The 12,737-nt window shown below is 32.3% G+C and overlaps 1 protein-coding gene across 4 annotated transcripts in view; it reads left to right on the forward strand.

Annotated features, from left to right (window-relative positions):
• Positions 1 to 1,307: 1,307 nt before the first annotated feature.
• Positions 1,308 to 12,737, forward strand: part of LOC106756104 (small subunit processome component 20 homolog) — a 21,072-nt gene continuing 9,642 nt past the window's right edge. The window contains exons 1-20 of one of the 4 annotated variants that reach the window (XM_014638371.2): positions 1,308 to 1,459; positions 1,595 to 1,717; positions 1,995 to 2,152; positions 2,989 to 3,033; positions 3,179 to 3,257; positions 3,369 to 3,442; positions 4,677 to 4,783; positions 4,973 to 5,152; positions 5,484 to 5,687; positions 6,358 to 6,568; positions 6,656 to 6,727; positions 6,819 to 7,168; positions 8,210 to 8,402; positions 8,716 to 8,962; positions 9,041 to 9,380; positions 9,789 to 9,969; positions 10,086 to 10,226; positions 10,367 to 10,628; positions 10,748 to 11,200; positions 11,808 to 12,271. In XM_014638371.2, coding sequence (XP_014493857.1) covers positions 1,391 to 1,459; positions 1,595 to 1,717; positions 1,995 to 2,152; positions 2,989 to 3,033; positions 3,179 to 3,257; positions 3,369 to 3,442; positions 4,677 to 4,783; positions 4,973 to 5,152; positions 5,484 to 5,687; positions 6,358 to 6,568; positions 6,656 to 6,727; positions 6,819 to 7,168; positions 8,210 to 8,402; positions 8,716 to 8,962; positions 9,041 to 9,380; positions 9,789 to 9,969; positions 10,086 to 10,226; positions 10,367 to 10,628; positions 10,748 to 11,200; positions 11,808 to 12,271 — 3,953 coding nt within the window. In that variant the 5' untranslated portion in view covers positions 1,308 to 1,390. Of the gene's footprint in view, positions 1,460 to 1,594; positions 1,718 to 1,994; positions 2,153 to 2,988; positions 3,034 to 3,178; positions 3,258 to 3,368; positions 3,443 to 4,676; positions 4,784 to 4,972; positions 5,153 to 5,483; positions 5,688 to 6,357; positions 6,569 to 6,655; positions 6,728 to 6,818; positions 7,169 to 8,209; positions 8,403 to 8,715; positions 8,963 to 9,040; positions 9,381 to 9,788; positions 9,970 to 10,085; positions 10,227 to 10,366; positions 10,629 to 10,747; positions 11,201 to 11,807; positions 12,272 to 12,737 lie in introns of those variants that run through there. The other 3 variants (XM_022778843.1, XM_022778844.1, XM_014638372.2) reach the window with 3 other exon arrangements.

Consider the following 12,737-nt stretch of genomic DNA (forward strand, 5'->3'; position numbering starts at 1 on the left):
TTGTTTAGTATAAGTCTACTAAAATATTTATAATAAATATATAAAACAAAAATAACAACAAAAACTAAATTTCAAATAAATAAAGTTGTTAAAAAAAATAAACTTAATTAATAATAAATTCACACCATACTCATGACTTGATACACAATAAACTATAATCTATAGACATATTTTAAACAAAATTCACATGATACGAAATAAAAGTAACTTAAATGCACCTTAAAACCTTTGTCTCGTGAAAAGTAAACAAATATATTGGAAATTATTTTTCATGAAGAACCTGGTTAGAAAAGAATGAAACTAAGATAAATAAAAGAAACAAACAAATTAGATTTTTTTCTAAGAAACAAATAAATCGCAGTAGTTAAATAAGGAATAAATCACAGCAAATTTAGGAAATTGAATTCCTTCTCGTCAAAACGCAAAAGGTTATCTACAAACTAATTAAACCGCAAGTCAGTAATAAAATGGCGCATGACCACTTTTGAGCTTAAATCTCTTATTCAAAACATTGTTTTTTCTTTTTATTTATGTGTCATTTATTTATGATGATATTTATAATAATAATTATTGATTATATAATAATTTTAGACTAATTACATAATGTCAGGTAAATAATATTTAAATGTTTTCAGAAAAATAATATGTAAGTATCATTGTTTTTCTTAAACCAATGAAGACTTTCAATAATTCGTCTTTCTCTTTTTAATTTTTGATTATTGATATTATTTAAAATAAAAGAACAAGAAAACAATTTTAATATTTCAGTTAAATGAAATTCTAAAAATATATACATATATATATTTGTGGGAGTACAAAAAAATGGAAACACTATATATTTAATTAAATAAAATTATATTTTAAAAAATATTACATTTTAATTTCCAATTACTGATTTTACTAAAATAATTTTAAAAAGGAAGTTATTTATTTTTATTTACTTCTCCTAACTAAATTATTGTTTAATCACATGAAAACATATTCAATTAAAAGAGATATTCAAACAATAAGAAAGTAGTGAAAACATATTGTTTATGTTTCTAAAAAAAATAAAAAAGAAATATTGTTAAAGTAAAAATGTTATTAAATTTATAAAAAAGTATATTTTAAAAAATTATTTATAAAAAAGTTGATAAAAAAAAATAAGATTGATAATGAAATCTTTGGATAAAAAACTGTTAAAAGAAATAATCTTTACATAAAGTTATAAATAATATAAGAAAATAAAATAAAGTTTTTAAAAAGTATGTTAGTATAATAGCAAGTAGAAATAAACCAAAATAAAAAAAATGTTTGGTTCCCTCCATCAATTGTTTCTTTCATAAGAGAAAAAGGGAAAAACCCTACTCTCCCTTCCTCTGCACATTTGCAACTGTAAAGTGCAACTCTCATGGCGACGGCTTCACATGCTCGAGCTGTGAAGTCTCTCAACAAGTCCTCTGGTCGAGGCCGTTTTGTCGTAAGCTTCATCTCTCGTTGTTCATTTATGAGTGTGTTTATTATTTTTCTAAAACCCCAAACCTAGCCGTTGCTAGAATTTACTTTGTTTTCATATTCATATAACTTTGTGTCTCAATGGTCCTGAATGTTACAGTTCAAGTCATTCTCGGAGAGAGTAAACGAGATTGATATCAATGTATATCGAAGTCTCGAGAAGGTCAAAGCCGAACCATCTGAGGGTTCTTCGTTTTTTAGAGACTGCCTTATAGAATGGAGGGTACGTTTTGATATATAATCCTATGTGATTTTCTTTCCTCATCAAACATTTCTTTTGTTTATTTGCATTTTGCTGAACTTTATTCTGCTGTTATGAGCAGCCAATGACTTTAGGCAATGACAGATGATAAGTAGTTGCTTGCTACCCTGAATTGATTCTTGTAGAATAAAAATAGTACTAAGAGAAAAATTTGTTGATTTTTGTTTTTAACTTGATTGTCTAGTCCCTTTAGCTCAATCTTCATATATATCATTTGCTTTAATTTGTCAAAATACAGGAGTTGAACACTGCTGAGGATTTTATCTCATTTTATGAAGAAATCATGCCTTATACACAAACATTGCCCCTTGTGCTGTTGCATAAGGAATCTTTAATTTTAAAGCTTCTTTCTAGGTTGCACATTAAAGCAAGGCTATCTCTTGATGCAATTCTCAGGTATGCAAATGCCAGTTTTTTTCAAGGATTACTTCATTTTTCAACTATTACTTCATTTTTCAACTATGAACGAATCATATCACTGTTTTGGAAAATGTTAAACTCAGTAAACTTTAACGTGAATTAACCTGTTATTAGTTTGAGCTCCATTTATTGGTTCATTTGGTATTCTTTTTGAGTGGTTAAATTTGGTTGCGCAAATTGTTGATTTTCTTAGTAATGGAATCTAGTTGTATAATTTTTCTGTTCTAATTACAATATACTGGAGTAATATTAAATAATATTTTTCATGTATTCTGATTTATATATCAGTGGTATATAGATTGGTCAGAGCAGTGGGTCAATGTATCATTGGTCAAAATATATGAACCAATATATATTAAAATTTCCTAACTTTTAAATTTCATACTTCTAAAATTATAAAAAGAAATCATATATTCCCATAGCTTAAAAATCTGGGAAAATTCACAACATACTGGCTAACTTAGAATTTTTTCTACCCTGACACGTCTAGCCAGTCAGTTCACACTAGTTCTATAACATCTCTTATCCGACAACCAACTTGAAATATTTACATCAATGGTTTCTCTATAGCATCTCCAATCTAAAAACCAACTCAAAACTATTATATCAGTGATTCCTGTTCAAATTGGTTCAATTGGCTAGTTTTAGTCGATTTTTTTAACACTTATTTGTACAGCTGACTGAAACAACCAGGTAGCCTCGAACTTGGTTAATAAATGGCTGGTTGTTTCTTTTTTCAGTTCGTTTTCTTTTCTGGTGTTCTATTGTTTGACAGCTGCTGTCAATGAATCTCAATCTTTTTGTTTTTACAGTTTAATTGCTGCTTTATCCAGGGATCTCCTCGAGGAATTTGTTCCGTAAGTTGCTTAACATTTTGACTAGATTTGGCTCTCTAGGGTTTTCTGTGTCAATTGCCAAATTTTGCATAGCACTTGCACAATTATATTTTAATGATAATTCTCTCATGGTTTTTTATTCACTATTGGGTATGGAATTTGCTAGACTGTTGCCAAGAATTGTTGAATCTTTAGTATCTCTTCTTGAGAATGGTGGTGATAGGGAGCCAGATATCATTGAGCAGGTATATTTAATGATTTTAGAAAATATTGTTATGGGGTTATCTTGCTTTTTCTTTCTTTTTTGGTAGTTTCTTTAGTTCAATGTGAATTTTTAAAATGTTTTTTTTATACAGATATTCATGTCATGGTCTTACATCATGATGTATCTGCAAAAATATTTAGTACGGAACCCATCAGAGGTGCTCAAGTAAGTGATTGAGTTTTGTTCATGTAGTTTTTGAGTTGTTTTTGAATTTAACTATTATGCAACTCTGAAATTCTCTGGAATGTGTAAGCTGACCTGCATCACTTTGTTAAATCTGAAAGATTAATTTAATTTGCATTAGTTTGAACATGGACTCGGACTAACTACTTACACTAATTTTATCTCACTGATCAGAGAGTTTTGAGAATAACCTTCCCTTTCCTTTGTTGGGCATTTTTATAATTTATTATTGTAATATAATTTTTAGATTTCTGATTGAGCAATTTTGTTTTGAATCAGAAAGCATGTTGTTGCATAAATCCTAGAAACTGTAATTTAAATAACTGAGACTTCAATATAAGCTTTTGTATGATTAAAGTAGTAAACTCTTAATGTAGTTCAAAGAGATCTGGTGTGCAAACATGGGAGGGCCCCTAATTTAAGCTACAGACTACAGTATCCATAAAGTTGCAATAGAATCTGAATATTGAATGTAAAACAAAATAGGCCGGGTCTAGTATTGATTTTATTATGATGCTGACCTTCGAAGATGTGCATGTATATTATCCATACAGGACTGTTAACCAAGATTATGAAGTGTTGAATGAAGTTTAAAGTACTATTTCTGGGCTTATGGTGTGTTTTGGTTCTAGAATAGGGGTTATGCAGTTTGAAAAGAAGCGATAGCATTTCAAGCAGCTAAAGCATAAAACTTATGTTAAACCTCTGTAAACTGGGAAATAGATCCTTATGCACAAAAGCAGCACAACTGGTTGTGTCATTTCTTTCTTTTTTTTGGGTCATATAACTATAATGGGCTCAATTATTCCCATTCCCATTGACTGGAAGTGTGTGCAAATAAGAAAGACAGCCATTTTACCTTAATCATGAAATTATGGCCGCCTTGCTTACATCCATTGCTGGGAAACTTGTTTATTTATCACCTTTTTATTTTTCAATTTGATGCACCTCAGGATACTTGATCATGTTATCTCTAAGGTTACTAGGGTAACATTGCTACGGCATAGGAATGGGAAAATGGATGTTCTATCTATGGTTTTCAAATAATTTATTGGAACTAGAAAAAAGTTATCCTAACTAGTGAGATAGGTTTGTAGGACAAATGACTTAATATTATATATTTGTTTATTGTTCATTTAGCCTAAAACCAACAACTGAATTAAAAATATGATTTTTCTAACTTTGGAGTTGTTTTTCTTGGCTTGGATTCTTCAAGGGTCACGTCAAAACTAAGGTATTATCCTAACAAATATGTCCGACAGTTCATGGCAGAAGCTATGTCATTTGTTTTGAGAAATTCCCCAGACGAGCAGCTAGAAAGAGGTATTCGTGCCATTGATTACTTTCAGTTTCTCTATTTTCTGTCTTGTCTTCTGTATTTTTAATTAGTTCCCATGATTTTCTTGGTCTTGTTAATTAAATTGCTTTCTTGTTAAATCTTTCTCTCTGTAATTAAACTTCTGTTGATATGTTTTTATGATTGCAAAACTCCAATTTTGTTTCATGGGTCAGGAATCAGGAGATTGATTGACGATGCTGTGAAGAAGCCATCTCTGTGTAGAGAAGGTGTTGAGGCATTGCTCTTTAATATTATGAAAGGTTCCACATCCAGGTTCCATTCAAAAGCAGAGCGAGTGTTACAATTGTTGATCAGTGAAGCAATTTATCCTATTGGTGATAAAGCTAGCCAAGGTAAGCTTGTTCTCTTGTTAGATACTCTTGCATTTTTAACTTTGTCAAGGTAATCAGTAATTGACTGTTGCATGCATTTTTCTTTATCTCATTGTATATCCCTTGTCATCACCTAGTGGGATAATAAGCCTTTTATTATTATATCTCACTAGTTTCTCTATAATCTTTATTACAACTCGCGGGATTCTTGTGACAGATTATTCTCTCGTATAGGATAGTGATGTTGTCATTACAGTGGTCTATTGACATTTGACTACGTGTAGATATAAATTTGTGATTGATTTGTTGTCTATTGTACTATTTTGTTTCTTATACCTACCCGCTTTTTCAGATTCAATGGCCATTGTGAAAATTGTTAAATCTGTCCTCAAGAAACTATGTGAGAAGATGGAGTCTAAGGAGCTGAATTTGGTATGGAATTGTTTATATAAGGAAACAGATGAATGTCTTAATACTGGAAATATCAGGCACTTACAATATACTTTATCAGTACTTGTCTCAGCTATAAAGGTGCAAAATGGGCAAAAAGTGTCTGGTAAGTTGAAATACTTTATGCTACCAAACGTTTCTTTTTTATCTGTTCAGCTAAGTTGAGCTACTTGACTGTGATAATGAACTATGGTATTTTTATAGGAAGCTAATGATAAACTTGGAATCTGCCATAATGTTCTGTGATAACGTTCTGGGAATCTGCCATAATTTTTTACTTTTTCTTCTTATTTAATTTATTTTTGCTGTTGGGATGGAGATATGCCTAATCTCTTAGGTCCTGTAAATGTATGGTAGGCTTACTGGATCTGTACTGAACCTTTTCTTCCTTAAAGACTACAGTTTTGCCCATTAGTGTCCAACTCCTTATTGGTATCATTACAATTTTAATCTCTTGTTTTGTTTCTAGATGGTTATATGTATTGCTTCTGCTTGTGTGCTTTTTTGGTTTATCTATCACTTATTAAGAGTACTTTTATTAATTGGTAAATGGGAGTTGGGGAATTGGTTGAGTTGAGTTCACTTATGCTCCAAGGTGGCTTTAGATCATCTCCGATATATATTTTTTTTTATAGGAGAGTGGATTGTGTTACCAGTAATTTTTTACCTTAATGTAATGTTTTTGTCATAGGAATAGTGCACATTTTCTTTACTTTAGAAAGTTGCTTGAGTTTGATATTTTTTTCATTGATTGTAATTGCATTTACATTTGGCAGATTATAAGCCTGTGTTGAAACTAGCTTTGCGGCTTGTGCAGACATTTACCAAAGCTTCTGGAGTTATTGATTCACAAGATATGGATCTAGTTGTTGATAGAATTTTGAAATTAATGTTGGCCATTCTCAAAGGACTCTGTAATTGCAATACCTCAATGATACCAGAGTGTGCCCTCCAGTGGGCTCCAATTTTTAAATCAGGAAGCTCAAGGTAATTACTGCAACAGTGCAATTGCGATATTGACATTTTCTTTAGATTGTTTCTATACCTCTTGACATGTTTGAGCTTGGGTTCCAGTTTGCTGTCTTTCATTAGAAAATTGCTACACGAGGATCTTTGTTTATTTCATTTCAGAAGTAATGTTATAAGGTAACCTCATAATTTAGTGTGACTTTGCATGATCAAATTGTGTATCACACTCAACATACATACATATTTGACTTATGTGACTTGGTTTTAGTGCAATGAATGATTTGATGGAGATTTCAGAGGAAGAGGTCATACATTTGTTGCAGTCTTTCTGTGAGAAAATGCAATTAGACATACTTAACTCAGACTTAGTCAATGGAACAAGTGAAGAAGCACCGTTGGCTAGAGTTTGCAGTCGTTTGCAAAAGATAATCAGCTATTGGAAGGAAAAAATAAATGATATTGCTCGTGCTGATGTATTATGTGAAATTAATGAAGGAATGTTGGCACATTTGTGGGGAGCTGTGAGCTGCTATTCTCATATGTGTATTGTAGGTGGCAATCCTTCCTTGATGGTGGAGCTCATGGATGCTCTAGATCATCTTCTGACTGCTAAAGCTGGTATTCCTTCATTCTTATATTGTTTATAATATGATTTTCTGATGAATAATTGTGTAAACTCATGTCTAGGATATATTAGAGATGGTATTCGTGTGTTTCAACCGGATTGAGTTTTCTTTCATAGTTTGAACTGGAACAGACCTTATTAAGAATAAATATATAAGCCCACACCTCAGGCCCAAGACGAGGATTCTACTATTCCGAAATAGTCCCTGTTCTAACAGAAAAAACTGGCTCCTCTGATTTCAGTGTGCTGTTTTTCCTTTGCTGAAGTGTTGTTTTATTTCTCGGTGGCGAAATTGGTTGGGTCTTTCATGGGGACTTGATTTGATCCTTGCTGACATTTGTGTTGGATCATTACTGGAGGCAAAGAATCCATTAGAAGCACTTGAGATTGAATGACTGTAATTTCTCACTGCACTTTGAGGAAGTGGATGATGAAGTTCTGGTTGTGATGAATCTTTGCTGAGGCGGGTACACAAAGTCATAGGGTGATGGTTGTTTAATTCTTACCAAATAGATGTAACATTTGTGTAGTAGTCTGTCACTGTGAAAGTTCCCTGTTTCATGCCATACACCTCTTCCTGAAGTTCTGCTATGCGTAGCAAATCTCCTTGAGAAACCAACACTTTCAGACCATTTCAAATATCATCAGCTTTATCAAAGTATATGATACTTTCAAAGATGGATGGAGAGTGGGAAGTTATGAGCAATAACATTATCAGAGTATTGCAACACTCCCAGGCTGCATAACAGAATTGATAAAACAGCACATAGGGAGTCAGCTGTTGTAACATAACGAGGACTATTTTGGAAGAGTAGAATTCTCTTGGGCCTGTTGTGTGGGTGTATTTTCTGATACAACTGGAATGGACCACATTAAGAATGAAAACATCTGGTTGAGTTTACACTTGGGATTATTGTATTTGTTAATATTATATTAACTTTCTATTTTGCATGTTATGTTGAATTCTGTGGGTAATAAAAGTAGAAACTATAATATCTTATCTTATTTTGTTTCTTTCTCTGTTTTGCCTGCAGGTTACATTGGAGATATGTCTAAAAGGGCCTTGGAAAGCATTATAGGTGCGGCATTAAGTTCTTACAACAGATTGTGCAAGCACAGTTTCTGTGGAGCTGATGAAACTGGGAAGTTTTTAAGTCTTGCAAAACGATATAAATTGTCTCCACCAGTGTTGTTGGCTGTTGCTGATTATTTGGAATTCAAGTACGGGTAGGTGAACACGTGTTAATTGCTTTTAGACATTTCTTGTTTCGTAGTAAAACATAGGACAATTTAGTCCTCAAATCACCAAATATAAGTCATTTTAGTTTATATTTTTTTCGGGGACTATATATGCTGTTTGGTAATTTCGGTTTCTAAAATGATATTTTTGCAATATCAGGGACTAATACGAGTACTTCACATAATATCGATAAATAATTTGGTGTTATGCTCTCTTCCATTCTTTAGTGGTCCAATTTTGTCTGTATGTTTATTAGTAATAGTTCTTTATATATGTAACTCTCTCATTTTCATATCACAGTTCTTCATTGGAAAACAATGGGTGTAGAATTTATAATCCAGAGCTCGAAGAAAAGACAGCAGATGCAGTGGCAATTTTTTCTGATAATTTGCATCACTCAGACAAGGAGATTCGCATTTCAACTCTAAAAATACTATGCCACTGTAAACCTTTAGTTTGGGAAAGTTCTTCAGTGGATGAGGCTGCTGATATGAAAAAGAAAACTGAAGTTTCTCCAACTTCCAATGCTGATTTCACAGAAAATAATGTACGTACTTTTTAAATAATGTTGCAATTTTTTAACTTAAGCTTTGGTATGTTAGTGTGTTTTTCTATGAAATGGCAGGCTCTTCTGTTGCTCCTATCCCTTGAAACAACTCCTATTTCAATTTCTACAAGCAGAAGCATTCAGCTATTGATTTCCAAGATTCAGATGAAACTATCTGCTGGAAGGATTCCTAATGTTTATGTGCCTCTGGTTTTGAATGGATTGCTGGGCGTCTTGAATAATCGATTTAGCCACCTATGGAATCCTGTATTAGAATGCATTGCTGTCTTGATTAGTGTACATCATTCACATGTATGGAATAGTCTTGTGGATTATATAGAAAGGTGTCAAGCAACATTTCTTACCCCTTGTAACTTGCACGCTAGTGACAATGGTGCTTTGTTTGGTCATCCAGCTGGTATGTTTGAACTTTGTTGACAATGTACATAATTTTTCTCATTGCTCTCCCATTTGTTTTTGTGACAGGATGTTCTAGGTGTGAATCTGGGACACTATTTTATATATAATTGGTAGTTGGTTGGTGAATATTACTTCAGCTTGATATATTCTGTGAAATTATATGTTTGCATTTAGTTGAGTTGGTAAATACTTTATAAAGAAAGGATATATGTTAAACTTTGTAACTTTTTTGTTTAAATTCATAACCTTTAATAATACCAATATAAATCAAAATAAAATTTTAGTTGTTTCTGTTTTGGGGTGGGTGTTATGTAAAAAAAGGTTACCATTTAATCTAGTTTTTTGAGATTATGTTAATGATATGTCGTACTGCAGGCTTTGTAATCAAGTTGATTTTTCTTCTCAGGTCTACTTGATTGTTTCAAATTGTTTGTCTGCCATGCAACTGATAGCACACCGACTGTAACAATATTAGTGCTATTACTGCAAGCTTTGCAAAAAATTCCAGCTGTTATCGAACCTCACTCTCGGCAGTTCATTCCTTTATTTTTGAAATTTTTGGGCTACAACACTCTTGATCTTGCAAGGTAAGTAATTGCTGTATTTTATCCCCTTCATGAAAAATGCACTGAATTTTGTGAACCTCGAATTTAACCTAAATTGCTGTACTTGACTATTTTTTCCTCTGCAAATGAAATTGCAGCGTGGGATTGTTTGATTCTGTTTCTTGTGAAGGCAAAGAGTGGAAGACCGTCTTGAAAGAATGGTTAAACTTGTTGAAGCTAATGAAAAATCCTAAGTCATTTTACTGTGGCCAGTTTCTTAAGGGGGTTCTGCAGAATAGGTTGATGAGCAATTCAATTACGTATCTTTTAAATTCTGCAGTGTTTTGTTCATCAGTTACTTATATAAACTTATCTAGAGGGTCCTATTTTAAACATACTTATTTTTTTGTATACTTTTTTTATTTTTTGGATTTGGCAGGCTTTTAGAAGAAAATGATCCTGAAATACAGATGCGAGTTTTGGATTGCTTGTTAATCTGGAAGGATGATTACATTTTACCATATATTGAGCATTTAAGAAACTTGATTAATTCCAAAAATTTAAGGGAGGAACTGACAACATGGAGTTTATCGAGAGAATCTGAATATATTGAAGAATGCCACCGAGCTTATCTTGTGCCATTAGTTATCCGTCTTTTGATGCCAAGAGTAAGAAAGTTGAAAGGACTTGCATCTCGAAAGGTATACTTAATTTGAGTATCTTGAGGTTGTTTTATATTTATGCCATCCTATTTCTTTGGTCCACTTCACATTTTTTCCATTTGCCTTTAACTCTTAATGTTTTGTCATCTTATTTTCAGAAAGCAAGCATTTGTCACCGGAAAGCTATTCTGAGTTTTGTAGCTGGAGTTGATGTCATTGAGTTGCCTCTTTTCTTTGCGCTACTGATAAAGCCCTTGCAAATAGTGAAGAAAACAGATGGGCCTGCTAATTTGTTTTGGACTTTACCTACAGGTTCTATTAATGAATTTCAAGATGCTGCTTTGTTGGAATATTTCACTTTCGACAATATAGCAAATCTATCCTGGAAAAAGAAATATGGTTTTTTGCATGTCATTGAAGACATTGTTGCAGTTTTTGATGAATTGCATATTAGGCCATTTCTTGATCTTCTAGTGGGCTGTGTTGTCCGGTTATTAGAGAGCTGCACTTTAAGTCTTAGTGCAAATTTGAGCAGGCTTCCTTCAGAGCAGCATAATTCTAGCCCTAAAAACTGTATTGGGGAGGACAGTTTGCCAACAGACCAAATCAAGGTAATATTATGTTCTTGCTGATTCAGTTTTGTATAGTGATCTATCTAAACGAACTTGACAATGAAATGAATGATTCAGGGCTGATGCTACTATAAGTAATAATTAGCACGGGCAATTTATCACATTTTAAAAATATATTTTTTATACATATATAGTTTTTTTAATGTTTGTTGGAGATCCTACATTGACTTGTGAATGAAATTAATGTTAATGGCTAATGGCATAAATAATGATTAGCACTGACAATTGGTTTGTTTTAATAAAATTAATTTTTTATATGCTTTATGCTTTATAATGTCTATTATAGATCTCACATCAACTAAAGATATGATTAAATTATAGTATGTAAGTGGGTTTAAATCTCATCTTTTAAGCTGGTATGGTTGAGTTATATGCTTAAATTGACTATGTAAAAATGTCTTTGTTTATCAACCTGTGTATGTTTCAGTGCCAGTGATTGTTGCTTTGCTGTGTTACTTGTTTTCCTTCTTGTTGCTTTATGGAAAGCCACGTATTGCTGAGCTACTGGATGGAATCATAATTGTGTGTTTTATGATCTTAAGTGTCTGTTTTATTCAATATTATTGTTTTCAATTTGTTTGTGCAGATCAGTGGTAATTTGAATCAGCTGAAGGATATGAGATCTCTATGCCTGAGAATTATTTCTCTTGTGCTCAATAAGTACGAAGATCATGAATTTTGTCCTGATTGGTGGGATAAATTCTTTTCTGCAGTAAAACCTCTTATTGAGAAATTTAAACAGGAGACTGCTAGTAGTGAGAAACCAAGTTCACTGTTATCTTGCTTTACGGCAATGAGTGCAAACAATAAACTTGTAGCACTATTATGCTGGAAAGAAAGCCTTGTACCAGATATATTTTCCATTATCTCTGTCAATTCAGCTTCTGAAACTGTTGTATATTGTGTTTTAAAGTTTGTTGAAAACTTGTTAAACCTTGACAATCAGTTTAATGGTGAAGACAACGCTGCTCAAACAGTTTTACTTTCAAACATAGAAGTACTGGTGGACAGCATGTGCTGTTTATTTGGAAGAGATAATGCAGTCAAGAGGTATACTAGTTCTATTTACTTTAGCTCGCACTATTTGTTCCGGTATTAATTATTTTAACCTTGTAAGTAGTCTTGTTGCTGCTAATCAGTTCTCAACTTCTGGACTGGGTATGGTAATTGTATTAACACTGATATACTGTGGTTCTCACTGCAAAATAGAATTTTAGTTTGGTTGATAAGGGGATCATGACAATGATGAATACAAACCGCAAAGGGCAGAAGCCACAAAAATAGTTGTCACATGTGACCAAGTATCTAAGATCAACATAGTCATGAGCCTTTGTCCGATTTATTTTCCCATATAGACCAATTTTGAAAATATGGACTAGTGGAACTGAATAACCAGTCATTAGTTTTGTTGAGCAGGTTTTTTATTTTTTATTATCAAAGCTTGCTGGTTTTTTTTTTTTTTTTTTTTTTTTTTTTTTTTTTGGGCTTTATATTATGTTAGATATAGACCAATCAC

The sequence above is a fragment of the Vigna radiata genome, chromosome 2, assembly GCF_000741045.1.
Source record: "Vigna radiata var. radiata cultivar VC1973A chromosome 2, Vradiata_ver6, whole genome shotgun sequence".
In the NCBI taxonomy this organism is placed as follows: Eukaryota; Viridiplantae; Streptophyta; class Magnoliopsida; order Fabales; family Fabaceae; genus Vigna; species Vigna radiata.